Source organism: Lissotriton vulgaris, chromosome 10 (assembly GCF_964263255.1).
Source record: "Lissotriton vulgaris chromosome 10, aLisVul1.2, whole genome shotgun sequence".
Classification (NCBI taxonomy): domain Eukaryota; kingdom Metazoa; phylum Chordata; class Amphibia; order Caudata; family Salamandridae; genus Lissotriton; species Lissotriton vulgaris.
The window spans coordinates 713,511,840-713,528,567 of NC_141698.1; the positions used below are offsets into that span (position 1 = coordinate 713,511,840).

The 16,728-nt window shown below is 47.2% G+C and overlaps 1 protein-coding gene across 2 annotated transcripts in view; it reads left to right on the forward strand.

Annotated features, from left to right (window-relative positions):
* ITGB1 (integrin subunit beta 1) overlaps positions 1 to 16,728 on the forward strand; it is a 446,163-nt gene that overhangs the window by 383,086 nt on the left and 46,349 nt on the right. For both annotated transcript variants that reach the window (XM_086941542.1, XM_086941543.1), the window contains exon 15: positions 5,889 to 6,055. In XM_086941542.1, coding sequence (XP_086797668.1) covers positions 5,889 to 6,055 — 167 coding nt within the window. The remainder of the gene's footprint in view (positions 1 to 5,888; positions 6,056 to 16,728) is intronic.

The following is a 16,728-nucleotide window of genomic DNA, read 5'->3' on the forward strand; positions in this document are numbered from 1 at the left end:
ACTAGACGAGTTGCAGGCACCTGTTTTGGCATCTTGCTGGTCCTCAGGAAGACTTTGGATCATCAGCTAGGGAACCCTTAGTCCATGCTTTGGTCACTTCGAGGCTGGACTATGGAAATGCCCTCTATTTGGGAGCAAATGTGAGGTGCATCCAGAGGCTTCAGTGCATACAGAATGCGGCAGCTCATCTGGTGTTGATGCTGCCAAAGAGAGCTCCCTCTATGAAAGCTCTGGAGACGCTACACTAGCTGCCAGTGAAAGAACGGGTGCAGTTCAAAGCCCTATGTGTGAGTCATCTGATCACACAGGGAAAAGGGCCCTGTTATCTCCAGAACCTGCTAACCCTATACAATCCGACCTGGAAATTGAGATCTAGCGGGACGGGGCAAGTTAAGGTCCCTAAGATCAGAAGAGCGAGAATGGGGGCGCTCGTTTCGCTTTCTGACAGCACAACAATGGAACAGATTACCTAGGACGCTTTGGTTGGAAACCTTAGAGCTGGGTTTTCGTAAAGAGCTGAAAACGTACTTATTCCCTAGGGGGTAGGCCAGAGAGGTTTGTCCAGGGGAATGGGATATATGATGGCAAGGGAGGCTGTGCTAGGCTGGTACTACAGCATGGGGACACAATGGTCAGTGTAACCATGCGCTTTATAAGCTTACTTACATCCAACTATCTCAGAATATTACATGGAAGCACATTTCGAATTTGGACCAGTGTGCCTCTGCAGTGTCGGTGACCTGGCCAAAAGGGACATGAAAAAGCTGAAATTGGATCATAAATCCAAAGCTGTTCAATCCGGGGCCCCGGAAATAGGTTTGGCCCTGGCACTCAAAATTCTTAAGATGTCCCTGTGCATTTGTTAAAGTTTTCATGTTAATCACAGCACCCATCATGAGGTGCAATTAACATGAAATCCTTAACAATAGCTCACAATCACCCCGCAGCCTAACCCCAGTATGAAAAGAAATGCAGCAACATAGCTGCCAATTTTTCAAATTGCAATGTGGGATGTCTTCATACTTTCACTGTAATTATTAGTGCCATTTGAACAGGGCCGGCTTTAGTGCTGGTGGCGCCTGCTGTGACCATGTTTGTTGGCGACCCAATGACCACCTCAGCCACGGATATTCTCATTACCAACCTTTAACAGTGACCCTCAAGTCTCCAAAACCCCTCTCTCTTTCATATTGATATTGTTTAATAGCGCCACTCATACCAGTGTAAGGTGTTAAGCACTTTACATCACATACACATTACACAGAGATACTGAATCATAGTGTGTAAATCAATGTATAGGAAATGTTACATCAGACAGAGGAATAAAATGTCTTTTCTTAACAGAGCTGGGCTGCTTGGGTTTTAAGCAAACGTTTGTAGTGATATTTGCGCTGCACACGCGCGTGGTGTAGTCCCTGGCGCACATAGCCACGGCTGAAGCGCACAGAGACCCTACACTGCCGCACACAGAGGAAAAAAATTAGAGGGAACATTGATGCTGGGACACTGTCGGTTGGGCCACCCAAGGACATGGGACTTTCGGGTGCAGGGGTGTCTTTAAGCGTTGGGTTTTCTTTACAAGCTCCCGTCGCGATCGGGGGGGGGGTGTCCTCTAGAAAGAGGCTGCAAGCTTCGCTGGGTGATTCAAGGCAGGTCAGAGGTCACCGAATCTCGGGACCGGATCGCCGGGGAGACCTCGTCGTGTTGGGCCATTCGAACTCAGACCATAGGCGTCTGGTGCAGAGTGGTGCAGACTCACGGATCTTTTCTGTGGCAGGCAGGGCAGGTTTTTGAGGTTGCTGGCTGTAGGACACACCGGGACTTCGCTCCTGCTGGTTCAACTGGAGGTCAGGCCGGTAGGAGCTGGGGCAAAGTCAGTGGGCGCCCTCCTCTTAGCTTCAGCACTTCTCTTCAGTCCCTCTTTTCTTCTTGGTCTGTTCTTGTCTGAGGAGGCAAGGTTCAGGGGTGCCCCTAAACACTAGATTTAGGGGCGTCACAGGTAGGTAAAGGTTGGAACCTTAGGTCCCTTCCTTGGGGTGGGTACACCCCCTATTATGCCACCCTCCAGTGGAAGGGGGGCATATGCCTTACTCTGGTTGGCAAGGTCCCCCCCCATCTGCAAGATGGCGGGGACTGAGAGTTGTGCTTCACCTCACCTCCACCACCTGAGGGGTGGGGTTGGCAAAGGTGAGCACACCTCCCTTCCTCACTTTGTTTTCCCGCCTATTCTTCCGAACCGGCACGGGTCAGTTACTGGAAGCAGCAAAGGGCCTGGGGAAATTCACAAAGGCGGCAAGCCTTTTAAGCTTCCCCTTGATGGACCCTGCCCATCCTGGGGAGGAGGCTTGGCACCTCGTCCAGGATGTGCATTGGTTCAGACCCAGAGGGCAACAGGCTCTGGACTCGGGTCCAGAAACATGTCTGGTGGTGGCAGCTGGTAAGAAGCTACTCCGCCTGGACACTAGTGTAAGGTTGTTTTTCAGGGGAAATCTCTAAGATGCCCTCAGTGTGCATTTTTCATTAAATCGCACACTGGTATCAGTGCAGGTTTAATGTGCTGAGAAGTTTGATACCAAACTTCCCAGTTTTCAGTAAAGCCATTATGGTCCGGTGGAGTTCGTAATGACAAACTCACAGCACCATATACTCTTAATGACAATACTGCACTTACAATGTCTAAGAATAGACTTATGGCGCAATGAAGTGGTTGCTGAACTGTTCCTATAGACAGACTAGGGGGATTTAACTGGCGTGACCAAGGTGTAAAAGACACCCTAGAGCATCCATTTTGTTGGATGTAGTTGCCTCACACACCCAGAAGGGTGTCATGCTTCATCATAGGCGTTTGCTCCTCGTCGGGGAGGCGGTGCAATCCCCGACGGGCTCACCTCAAAGAGGGGCTCTTTGGCGGAGATCTTTTTATCCAACAGCCTTATGGTGAAGTGGGGGTGTGTGGGCGGGATGTTATGTTGTGTGGTGAAGAAATTAAAATGTAGCAAGGGGTACCGGAATTAACTTTATTCTGGGGGTCCCCTGGCTGCAATTAAAAGGTGGGACTAGCTCGCTAGGTATCAGCAAGTTAGGTCGAGTGACCCTAGAGAAGGCTAGAAGTGAGACTGGTCGACATGTTTCTCGCTCAGGGTAAAATCACCCGCGATTCATCAGGACCTTACAAAAAGTGCAAAGAAGAATTACAGCAACATGCTTGTGTCATGTGTGTAGTGTGTACAATACCTCTGTGGAAGTTCCTATGCCTATTGGTCAGGGACTATTGGCCACATGAGGGGTCGGCGGGTCAAGACATCGGGGGCGAGTCTATTGTATGTAGCTCACTCTGGCCGTGTCCGCGTGGAAAAACCTACCCATCTCCGCCGAGCTCGAGAATAAGAATAGACTTAGACACTGTAGGGGCACAGAGCTCCTGCACCTTTACCCTCACCACTGGTATAGGGCCCCCAGCTAGAGGGGTGGCTGATCTACGCCAGGACTGTAGGTTGTAGGCATGGCACACAGGGATGTGTACCATGTTGACTCTTCACTTTGTTCTGCACCAAAACACGCAGCCTGCAAAGGCAGTGTGTGTGTTTGTGTAAAGGTACAGGGCCTCTAAAGGTGGCACAATAAGTGCTGCAGCCCATAGAGGCCTTCCCTGGCCATAGTACCCTGACCTGTGGCCAGAGAGTGCCAATTGGGTTTTGTTTACAATGCAGTTCAGGGTAAGAACATAGGCCCCGGGTACATGTTTGGCAGGACCCCAGGGCACACTCTGTCAAAACACATCAGCAGTTCAGCTAAAAAGTGGGGGTAACCATACAAGAAGAGGGCACTTTCTTACAAGAGTGTAGACACGCTTTTGATGAGCCTGCCTCCTCTGTTAGACCAGCCACGCCCTCGCCGCCGTCCCCCGCATCCGCAGAGCCACCACAGGGGGACGGTCCTTCTCCTACCTCGCCGCCAAGACATGGAACTCCCTCCCCACCCACCTCCGCCTGACCCAGGACCACCTCGCCTTCAGGGGGCAACTCAAGACCTGGCTGTTCGAGCAGTAGCGGATCTCCCCCCCCCCCCCCCCCCCCCCCCCCCCCCCCGCCCCCAGCGCCTTGAGACCCTCTGGGTGAGTAGTGCGCTATATAAATACGATGATTGATTGTTTCCCAAGTGCCCTGTCTCCAAGACAGATCTACTCATTTCATCTCAACCCTCTTCTCTTCTGAACCTCTCTGGTGTTGGTAAGTCGTGCAATCTTATGCACCTCTTTAGCTGGTATGCTAGATGGAAGCCTATAGCTTGGGAGACACGCTCAGAACAGTGTGTAAACCTTGCATAACGTTGACATCCTGGGCCAGGGGACCACTTGATCAGATTGAAGATATAAAAGTGTCAAGCATTTAGACATCAAGCATGGAAAAAAACATTGACCCATCATACTGAACAAACATCTTTATCTTGGCAAGGGTCCTGGTTGGATCGGTCAGTTCATAACCATGAAATAAGCTTGCCCACATCACGCAACGGGCCTTGGCTTAAATCTAACATTGCCCAATATAGGGACAATATGCAAAGAAATAGCAAATGATCCAATACACTTTTCTATTGGACGATCACATGGTCAAAAATACTCTGTTCCACTGCTTCAACCCCCTTTATAATTTTTACTTTTCTTCATTTACTTTTTACATCCGTACACACATGTCCATGGCCATACATTGAGCTTGAACTTCAGCTTTATACATGTAACTGTATATACAAATATTCATGACACAAAGATCAAACCTAGCTTAAAAACACACAGTACATATATTTAGTCTCTCCGTGAGCAATTTCACAATGATAGTGGCATAGTAATTATTTTGAAACCTAATCCACCTGGAGGTACTCCATACAAGAACAAGAGAATTTGACTAGGAACAGTCTCTCAAAAGAATCCTTTAGTTTCCTTGTTCATTTTCTGTTCACACATTTTTTTTTTATTGGTTGGCTCCTCTTTATAAAAGATGGACGTGTTTCAGCACTATTCATTATTGGCCTCCTCAGGACTACGGAAAGACGCAAGTTATACGTTGTGACGGTTAAAGTACCACATATTTATAGACACCGGCAAAACCTCTGTCCAGGTCATCATCTGCGCTCAATGTGGAGTATTTTGGCTCTGTATGGGGGTCTCTCAAAAGAACTCTGGCGTCTGCACTCTCCCGAGTCCTCCAGCATCTGTACTCGACAGGAAAAATGAGCTTGAAGATAGCAGAATGTCCTGGGTGGGGCAGGGATAGTAGTGAGTATAGATGGAACGCTAGTGAGGAGCTAATATAAGATGTTCTAAGAGAGCTTGTGTGGGTAAAAAAAAAAACAAGTCTGCCATGAATGTAAATATTTCCAAACAAATTCAGTTTAGTCAGGTGATATGTGCAAGCTCAGAGCATTCTGTGCTGAGCCAGTATGAATTTAGTGACAATGGTTTTAATATAGCACTGGACGTTCTCTTATGATGGGGCATCCTGAAGTGTGTAGACCTACTGGGAAAGTCTTCCAAAAGTATGAACTAGTTATATACCCAGTACAGTTATGTCACCCCCATGGGTTTGCGGCCTATCCATGCTGCAGTGATTCATTGTGATCAGGAAATTGTAAATGTAGCTCTGGTTGCCTTGACATAAGCTGTCCTGGTGCACTTGTGGCACTGACATTTAACCTTTTTTTCTAATTTGTTTTTCACAAACTGAGGCCTTGCTTTTGAATAAATGAATTAGCCTATGGGGAGAAGTATCATTATTGATTTTCTCTCTGCTCACTCAGATTAGTTATCAAGGCAGTAATACCAATGTTTTAAATGTCTGACTTACAAAAGTTCATGCAGTGTGCTAATTTGTCTGTTTCTATTCACTTACCAGAGTGTCCCAGTGGTCCTGACATAATTCCGATTGTAGCTGGTGTTGTTGCTGGAATTGTTCTCATTGGCCTTGCATTACTGCTGATCTGGAAGCTACTAATGATCATTCATGACAGGAGAGAGTTTGCTAAGTTCGAAAAGGAGAAATCGAATGCCAAGTGGGACACGGTAGGTTTTAATTTATTCTGATATTATGCATATTTTAATATTTGTGGATCGGTCCTTTTCAGCATAACAATTTGAAGAAGGGTTTTGTTATATTTGGGTGTATATTGAAGGCAGACAAGATAAGGAAGACTGCGCAATTAGACCTCCGCCAAAGCATTTGTCAAGTTTTTCAATTTGGCAGTGGCAAGTGATGCATGCATCATGCCTAACCACACTGTTTGTTTTCCACTTCATTTAGGAACAAGTCAATTACTATATTGACATGTCCAATTGATGAGGTCATATTTGTGGGTTGGTGAGGGGCATATAAGCTTGCCGAAACAGACATAGCAAATTCTACAGGAGCCCAGCTGAAACCATTACATTAAATTCACATTTTATTTTATTACCAACCAAATCGTAAGCTCACTGGTGTCCTTCTAGACCCTGTGAAGGCTTTTGATTACCTTGGGCTGACCCTTGCAGAACTGAATTGGTGCTGTCGTATTGAAAAACATAGGTTGCAACTATTGTATTATACAGGGGCTTAACTTATAGCACAACAAAGGTCCTATTTCCGTACAACAACCCAGACAGTACAAATTTAGAAAGCGCAGGCCATGAGAACTGCCCTTTACAGGGCTGAGCTTAGGGGGCATATGGATATGCCAACATTGCTAGTTTCTGAAAATAACTTTCTAAGCTAGTTATTGGGGCTTCCTGCCAGTAAACCACTGCTCCTCATATGCTAGACTTGGGACTCAAGTTAATCACAGAGGGGCTTGGGATTAGCACCATTTTCTGTTGGAGACGAAGCTGGGCCTCACCCAAGTTACATTCCTGTTGGGAGGGCCTTAAATAAGTGTTATGTTCCCTTGGGTCAGGAAGTATTCTATGGATTAGATATATTAAAGACACTTTAGCAAAGGTGTGGTGTGCTGCCCTGTGGATTGAGCTGGAGACCACATGCACAATTGTTAAAACATTGTTTAAATTGGCTGTATAAAATGGGCAGTATGTTGGCATCCCCCAGTCATGGTACTCTGACTCTTAATTTTCTGCAGATCAAGGATACTTATAATTTAGAAAACAAAATTCTTCTATTTTTCTTAAGCAGTTGGTTGAGAACCTAAATCAACCAAAGGCAGTGCAATATACATTTAAGGGCCGTTTGCAGGGGACCTCCGCCACAACAATCCAAATACTTGACCCCTCTCTGTTTCCTTGAAGCATACCCTGCCCAGTTAGGGAGTGTCTCGGCCTCTCCTCCCTGACGATTTAGATTGTGGCTACCCCACCCCCTCTTCCAATATCCTTCCTCGGCAGAGCCGTAGGAGCCCCTGTGATGTTTCCATGGACCCCAGATCTTTTTGAATTTACAGGTGCAGCCTCTGGCGTGGTATGTTGCGTAGCTGGCACCAGTCTGTCCTCTTCCCATTCCCTAATCGTTGGGGACCTGCTTGCCCCCCATAGTCTGGCTAAGTTGTGGTTTGCCACCCCTGCCGCTATGTTTAGCCAAGTACATATGTGGTTGGGCCATTTCTCTTCCCCCGCCACAACCAGCAACAGCCATCTGACTTCAAGTGGGACAGGTAGGCTTATTACTTCCCTCATTTTTCTCTATTATTCCTGCCCAGAAGATTTGGATCTGTTTGCATTTGTCACCCGAGTGGGATGGGTATGCTCAGACGTGAGTCCCATGCTCTCCACACCAATGGAGTCGAGCTATCCTGGCTGAAGATGGCTGATAGCCAGAAACCGGTCCTAGGATGCTTGATTCCGGTCCAGGAAAGACATGGCTCGGCAGTTCGGGCTGGACTGTTCCCATGAGGCACAGGGTCAAGGCTGATTTGCATATGGCCATGTCTGAACTGGGGTGGTGTGGAATGCAAAAAAACGATGGATTTAGGCCCAGATCTCTGTACTGGGGTGAATGTATGACATCGTTCTGCATTCTGTCCATCAACTGTTATTTTTGCAGAAGATTTGGATCAGCGGACAAGTCCAAAGTGTGTGGTAGAACGTGCCCACTTCTCCACACACCCTAGGGTAATCAGCGGAGTCGCTGCGGCCAATCTTGAACATCCTTGACCTAGAGAGGTCGGACCAAACAATTCTTAGATAAAAATCAAGCCCCGCTTAGCTAGGAAACTGTATTTGAAGTTTAGCTATAGTACATTGCCAATTACCTCTTTTCCTGGTAGATAGGCTAGGAAACCAGATTCTTCTAGGTGCACCTGTGTTACTTGCAAGCAAATAGGGAGACAGAAGAACAGGTTTTATTTTTCTGCCCGGCATATTCAAAGAGCAGGATAAAGTTGATACTTCCTGTCTGTAAGTACCAGGGAACACCAGACTGCCCTTTGCATCCTAAAGGCTGATGCTAGACAATGTCTGACTTTTGCTGTATCCTGCTTTTTGTTAGCAATGTGGAGGATCAGGAAGAGAGTGTACAAAAAAGATTGCTTCAGCCTTCCAGTAACCTGATTCTAATGTGTACCTGTAATTATGCTCTGGGAAGGAGGCGGTCTTGGTGTTTTTAACTGTTACTGACAACACAATTTTGCAATTCTACTTTAAATTGTTTTTAGGTACACTGGATTTTTTTGCTATTTTACTGCTATTTTTTTTAACCGTGATTGATTATATTTGAAATAATTGTGTGTAATCTGTTTTATCCTTTGTTTTACTTTTATGGCACATTGCCGAATAAAGGTTTGATGATGGAATGTTACTTACCCTGTAAGCATCGCATCTATTTGTAGCATGTAGTCCCATAGATTCATATGCACCTACCCTCCTCCCTGACAGCTTTTGGTTCATATATAAACTTACTTAGTAAAACTTTACATTATCATATACATTCTTTTCTGGCGTTGTACTGCTCCTATCCTAAAGCTCTCCTGATGAGCTAAAACAAATATAACAAAGGAGCCGATGATAAAAATGCCTAATAAAGACAATAGGAGGGCTGTCACTATACCTTGTGACTCAAAGAACTTCTTCAAAGAAAAACAACTTGTAAATGTCCAAGCCAAATACTAGAAGGCAGGAGTATGCTAAGCATATGGATCTACAGCACTACATGCTATGAATAGATGATTACAGGGTAAGTAATGTATTCCTTTTGCATGATCTTAAGTACCTTACTTGCATCTGCCCCCCCCCCCCCTCCTTTCCAGAGTACCAGTTCCTGTACCGTGATTTCATATTTTGTTCATCTAACTTAGTCCCTTTTTTGTGGACCATTAGGTCGTTTTTAGCTGCATCAGCAAACACAAACCCCTTAAACTACATCTACGATTTGATCTTAAGCACAGGCATAATCAGGTGCTGGGTAGACCTATTGAATTTTCTAAAAAGAGAGGGGTGTGTTTAAAATGGAGTAGATTGGACCTAATGGAGCACAATAATGGTTTAGGAGGAGCAAGCTTAGTTCAGGATGGTGACCCTGGAGCAATTATAGATTCTTTTTTTATTTTCATTGGTGCATACATCTCACTTAAGTTGACTAAGCGTGTTCCTTGTGGTCTAAATAAAATAGGTTGGTTCAACCACACGTGGTGTTCTGCTCATAAGAGTCTTAAACTAGCATTGCACAGCCGACCATGGGATAAGTCTAAAGTAAGCATGGCGGGGAAGGCCTATAAGGCAGCTGACATAGCTAGAAAGTCTGAAATAAGGGCTAGGAAACATCTGGAGTTGGCCGATAAGGTAAAAGATGATCTTAGTCACCGCCTGTGTAGAGCACTCCACTAAGATCTTTTACCATGGCTTTTGTCTGGTGAAGTTCCGGTCCATAATCCTGTAGCTGCATTCTGTTTGAGACAGTTCTTTGCTTCCCAGGTGTGAAACTGGTAATTGACAGTAGTCTCAGGGAAAGCACCTGGCTTGGATTGGTTCCTGGTGGATTTATTTAAAGAGCTCCCATCTTTCTGGGCCTCAATTGTTACAAATGTTTTTAAAACTGCCGTGGTGGAGCAACTGGTGCCAACTTGGCAGGAGGCACAAGTTGTCACCATATTTACTTACTTTATTTACTTTATTCGATGGAAAATTAATCATAAAAGTATACAGTTTATACAGTACATTAAAAAAATAAGAGTAGGGGCTCAACACTCGTATATATTCAACATCCTCATATACTACTCAGTTTAAATTATCTAAAATCAAGCTCAAAACTTGTTACATAAAAACCATAAAAGACACTTCATGCCATAGGGCTATCCGTCGGTTCAGGTTAAATGGGTGGAAAGCTTGGCCCTCCTAGTGCGGGTCTGCCATGCACTACCCAGAAATTTGGCAACCCCACACACCACAGCAGTAGAAGATGTGTCAGTACGGAGACATCTAAGGCCCAACCCCATGCATAGAGGTTTTAACCTTTTTTTCCTAGAGACCCTATAAGCCGGGCAGGCAAACAAAAAGTGCGCTACAGACTCATTAGGGGCTGCACAGCCAGGGCATGATTTAGGGACATCTTTACTTTTCCACCCAGAAGAAAAGTCATTCACCGGCAAGGTCCCATGCCTGAATTTAAGGTAAAGTGCTCTGTCCAAGGGTTTCTCAATAAAGTCAAGGAAGGGTTCCAGTTTTCTTATCCATTTGATCTCCAGAAATCGCTGAGAGAGGGGCCCCCCTTCATTCCTGCATATGGCCGTCTCCTGTACCCAGTCCCAATAGAGTTTCTTAATCACTGCCTTAGGAGGCGGAGTTTGGCTCAACCATGATTCGCTTAGGCCCAGTTGCACAACCAGCTGTCTCAAGTTGCACAACCACTTGATTTTGTTACCTGTGTTGAGCAAGATAAGTTCATCTAGGGCTGCAGCATAATTATGTAGCTCCAGGGTCCTTCTTAGTCGCACCCAAAAAAGTAGTGGGCGCAAACGTACTTTATCTTTAAGGGTGCGCCTACCCAGGTCTAGCCGCAGCGGGTTAGCAGGGTGGAGACTGGGAGGGCCACCAGATCTCGCATAAATTTATTTTCCGCTGTGGCTAGCTCCGTTATGTTCTCAAACCCCCATAACTCAGATCCGTATAAAGCTGCCGGTATTACTTGCCCATCGTATATTGCGAGGGTCGGAGCCACAGGTTTGCTCATCGACTTCCGCTGTTCCCTTAATACCACCCCTGAGACTCTTTTGTGGTTTAATAACATTTTGGCCAAGTGATATTTCCATTTCATCCGGCTATTTACCCTGACTCCCAGGTAATCAAAAGAATCAACCAACTCCAAGGGGACACCATTAAGCAAAACATTGTTCCTGAATCTCTTGGAAGGTGAAATGGCCATAAGCTTTGTTTTAGAGGTGTTGATGGTGAGGCCTCTATCAATACAAAACTCACTAAAATGGTCCAGGAGTTTTTGGAGACCTACGGGGGATTTAGAGATCAAGATGGTATCATCCGAGAAGAGTAGAGTAGGTGTTTTTTCCCCCACCAGGGATGGCGCATCTGCCGCATCCTCCCTCAGGTGATCCACCACACCACCAGGCCCCTTGGTGTCATGCTTCATCATCGGGGTCTTCGCACCCCGCTAGAGGGATGCGGCACGCTGCGACCTACGACTACGTGGGAGCGTTGACAGGTGTAGACTGTGTGGTGTGTGTCGATTGTGAGTGATAAGAGGATTAAATGTGAGTGGGAAAACGTGGTGAGGAAATTAAAAAGTACCTGGCTAGTGGGAAAAATGAAAAACTTTATTTCGTACCCCTAGCTGGTGCTATTAAAAGGTGTGCAGAAAAAGACGAGGTTGGTTTGTCTTAGTTACGGACAAAACCTCTGGTGTGCGTCGACATGTTTCGGTACGTGTGTACCTTCTTCAGGACGGGGCACAACTCCCAACCCTACTCACGTATTTCTAAAAAAAAGGGGGTAATTGTATTTAAAGAAAAGTGAAATCACTCATTTCCAATTGGCTACAATGTGCCTACAGCGGTTTTTTGGGATCATGTATTTACATGTCTCGTAGTCTTTGATGTCTACTGCATCATGAGCAAGTCCTGAGCATCAAGGTGGGTAGGTGGATCCACAATGAAATCCGCCTGTATTGGCCTCCTTCTACCACCCCGTGCTGCTCCGCTTTTCATTTTTCCCACTAGCCAGGTACTTTTTAATTTCCTCACCACGTTTTCCCACTCACATTTAATCCTCTTATCACTCACAATCGACACACACCACACATAGTCTACACCTGTCAACGCTCCCACGTAGTCGTAGGTCGCAGCGTGCCGCATCCCTCTAGCGGGGTGCGAAGACCCCGATGATGAAGCATGACACCAAGGGGCCTGTTGGTGTGTGAGGGGTATTTTACACAACACTGAGTGCTCCCCCTCCCCATCTTTCCTCACACTAGCAGTAGGATTCTTCTTGTTTATGTATCAGTGCCCGTGGAGTAGGAATCCTACTTTGTACTCTACCTCCCTTCTTTGTTTAAAATAGATCCACCACACCATTCACAAAGAGGGAGAAAAGGGTCGGTGCCATAACACATCCCTGGCGGACTCCACGCCTCACGGGCACCCTCTCTGTCAGTTGCCCCTGGGTGCCCCATCTGATCCTCACCTAATTCCCCTCATGTAGCTTCACAATAAAACCCAGAAGAGACTTTGGGAAACCCATCTTCTCCAGGATGTCCCACAGCCTTGCCCGAGGAACCAGGTCGAACGCCGTTTTGAGATCTATGAATGCCAGATAAAGACTACCGTTGTTAATGGTCATGGCCTTCCAATAGATCGCAAAAAAACGGAAGACCTGGTCCATTGTGCCCACCTTCTGGCGAAACCCTGCTTGGAAGTGGGAGAGAACATGCTCCTCTTCCATCCAGACACCCGCCCTAGAAATGATGACCCTGCCAACTACCTTCTGGATCACGTCAATCAGACTGATCGGTCTGTAATTGGCATGGTCATCTCTAGGACCCTTTTTGTAGACTGTTACCACCTCTGCTCCCTTCCATGAGTCTGGCACCGGGTAACCCTTGGAAATCAAATTCATTATTACAGCAATAAGTATGCCCAGGCATCAGGATCATTCAGGAGAAGATCTCCTGGTATCCCATCCTGGCCAGCTGCCTTCCTGGGTGTCAGATGTTTAATGGCCAGAATTACTTCGGAGGGCAGAAATGGTTCTTCAAACTCCAGTTGAGATTGAATCCTAGCTTCTGAATCGGGGGGAGATGAACGTAACACTTATCTCCCACCGTACAGTGCAGAGAAGTGGGAGTGCCATTGGTGTTCCGTTATATGGTTAGCAATAGGTGGTGTACTTTGCTGCCTAGCCTTATTAATCAAATCCCAGAACAGCATGGAATTTTTCTTATTGGCAGCAGATTTAAGATCCTGCCAATACTGTTCCTCCCACTCTCGTTTAGCCAACACTAACGCCCTCGCATAATCCTTCCTAGCCGCTCTAACTAGTAATGGATCTTTTTGGAGCAGGGCGACTGTTAGCTCCTTCCATTTCGCCTTGCACTCATCTGAATACCACGGGTTACTGGTTGTAGCTGGTATATTATTCACTCTACCCCTTTTAACCTGAACTACGAAGTATTGTCCTACATCCTCTATCGTGTTCTTATAAGCAGAGGAGAAGGCCAGCCCGGAGCACTAACACTTCCTAGTTCAAGATTCTCCAACTCTAATGTCAATTCTGTTACATGGTCCCTAATCCTCTCCAGGTTTCCTTCCTGGAGCTAGACCTTATCCCATTTCAGCCTGCGGTTACCATTATAAGGGATGACTTCATTGGTTGACCTCAGAGGGACATTGTGCCCACTTCCCTTTGATTTACCCCACCTTAACTTCGTTCAGAAGTGTTAGAACTGGCTATTTCTGGTAGGCTAAGGCTGACGCCAAAGCCGGGCAGAAACCACCATTCTAGTCAGGGCAAGGAAGTCACACGCCAAGATAACCTCTAATCACCCCCTTGGTAGCTTGGCACAAGCAGTAAGGCTAAACTCGGAGGCAATGTGTAAAGCATTTGCGCCAGCGCACAACAGCAACAACATACTAGGCACACCACAAAAGAGACTCCACACAATGTTATTATAAAAATAACTTTTGTATTGTAAAAACATATCCGATAAAATCACACGTATACATTGTGCCAACTGGCAAGGGCAATATTCACAGGGATTATGTACACCAGACAGGGCCACATGGGCGCCTGTCAGAATCAGATATAGTACTTCTAGATAAAATGTAGAATATAAAATCACTTCTAGAATAAAGAATAAATTTAACATAAAATAATAATCACAGATAACAACCAGTAACCACTGGTAACAGGAACCAGGACCTTACTAGGACCACCTGTACTAAAAAAAAGAACCACCTAAGTATCACACAGCATTTAGGGGTCTAAGAAAGAATACATTACTCATGATGCAATAAACCTACATTCAGAGGAGTAGAAAAGACAACCACCTAAGTATCACTCAGCGTTTAGGGGTCTAGGAAAAGAACACATTACCCATGATGCAATAAAATACATTCAGGGGTGCAGCGCAAGAAGACACATGATGACTAAACATTCAGAGGTGCAGCGCATGGAAAGAAAAAAAACACATAATGCAAAAACACATTCAGAGGTGCATAATAAATCAATAGCGCAAAAACTCACATTAGCAATAACTATAAAAACCATAGACCTCACATTGCGCATGACTTACATAAGCCACCACCTGTGGCAGTCCCTAGGCCAACTGGCCTTGATGGGGCAAGGATGCCCTGGGTCCAAATGTCAGGGCGCGCTGCCATGCAGCGCCAGTCACAAGTACAAAAAGCCTAAACGTGGCAGCTGCCCACAAAGTGCTGGGCAGCTGGGGAACAACAAAACTGCGCCAAGGCCCTCACTGGCCCTTAGGCGCCAACTGCGCCACTGCTGGAGCCACACAGGCTCTGGGCATATCGCACATACCCCAGACGTTGGAGCCACACAGGCTCTGCTACTGTAAATAGCCAAACGTTGGAGCTCTCAGGCTCTAAAAACAAGGGTGCCCCCATGAGCCTCACCGGACTCTAACCCTCACACTCTGAGGCAGGAGGGGGCGGGCACCGGCAATATGCCCCGACGCCCCCTCTATCTAATGTGGCCCTCTCTGGAGCCAAACAGGCTCTCAAACAAATTAGGGCCCCTCTGAGCCTTTCTGGGCTCATACATGTTGGGGCGACCCACTGCCAAGCGGGGCCGCCCAAAGCGTCCTCGCTCCGTTGGAGTCCCTCACGGGGGACTCTGGCAGCAATATTGCCCCCGGGTTGTGGGAGCCTCCACAGGCTCTGCGCGACGTTGGGGCGGCCCACTGCCATCTTGGGCCGCCCTTGAAGCCCTCGTGGCTTCTCCACATCGAGCGCGAGTTCGTGCTACTGCGGGGGGGGGGGGGGGCGGACACCAACAATGTGTCCCGGCGCCCCTCCCCTGCTCTGCCCCACTCACCGGTCGGTCAGGCGCTCGCCGGTTCTCCTCTCCTCTCCGCGGCGGGGGCAGGCACCGACATCTGAAAGAAACACGTTAGTGTTAGATTCCTTACCTTAGAATATCCCCAGGCGTCAGTCTGGATCCGGAAACTTTTGCGTAGCAGTACCCCTGCGCGTCGGTAGGCGTCGTCTGCAGGCGTCCCCTGCGGCTCCGCGTCCGTCGTCGGCGTCGTGCGCCGTGATGACGTCGCTGGAGTATATAGACGCCGCCTCCGCGCGCTGACGTCAGTTCTTCTTTTTTCCGCGCCAGCAAGCGCAGATCCGAAGAGCAGTACTCCGGTCTTTTGACCAACTTTGTTTAACTCTATAACTCTTTGTTCGAGGCATATGGGCTGCAGATGGTACATTATGAATAGATCGCCATCTGGTGTTGGGCTAATAGATCGCCGTCTGGTGTTGGGCTCGGATGATTGCACTTTGTTTTTCTCTTGGAGAGTCTTTTGTCTCTTGGTGACTCCTCCCTTGGTTGGTAGTGCGCATGGGCATCGGCTCCATCCTTAGATTGTTTTTTTCCGCCATCGGGTTCGGATGAAGATCGAGACGCTCCAGATCAACTTCACAAGAAAGTGATTTTCGGCGCGTATTCCCTTTCCAATTCGACGGTATTGTTATTCGAACGCGTTCATTTCCATTCCGACGCGTTACAAATTCAAAATAGAAGAGAAAAACTTGGATCTACGTCGAAGAACAGGAGGCCTTTCTCGACGCAGTCAAGCCCGGAGTCCATGGAAAGGACTCCATTCAAAAAATGTCCAACGTGTGGTGCTAAGTTCCCACACAAGGACCTACACGAGGTGTGCAACCTCTGTCTATCGCCTGAACACGAATCCAGGGACTGCGAAGCCTGCGCAGCATTCTCCTCCAAGCTAACGATTAGAAATCGTCGAGCTCGAAGACACGAGGTTTCCAGAATGCAGGCGGAAGCGATCCCGGAGCTGTTCGGAGACGAACAAATCGAGGAAGAAGAGGACCAGTCGGGGTCGGAAGGGGACCAGTCGGAGGTTGAAGAACTCATCGAGCAACAAACCGTGAGTGACGACGTCCCCTTACCGAAAAACCGACCCCGTGCGGTAACGACCCTGCCCTCGGGCCCGGTCAAACCGCTGAAAAAAGTTTCCGACGCCCCGCCCTCGGGCCCGGCAACGAAACCGAAACTGAAACCGAAACACTCGGAATCCCACCATGTCGGATCCGAGAAAAGGGCGACATCGACTTCGG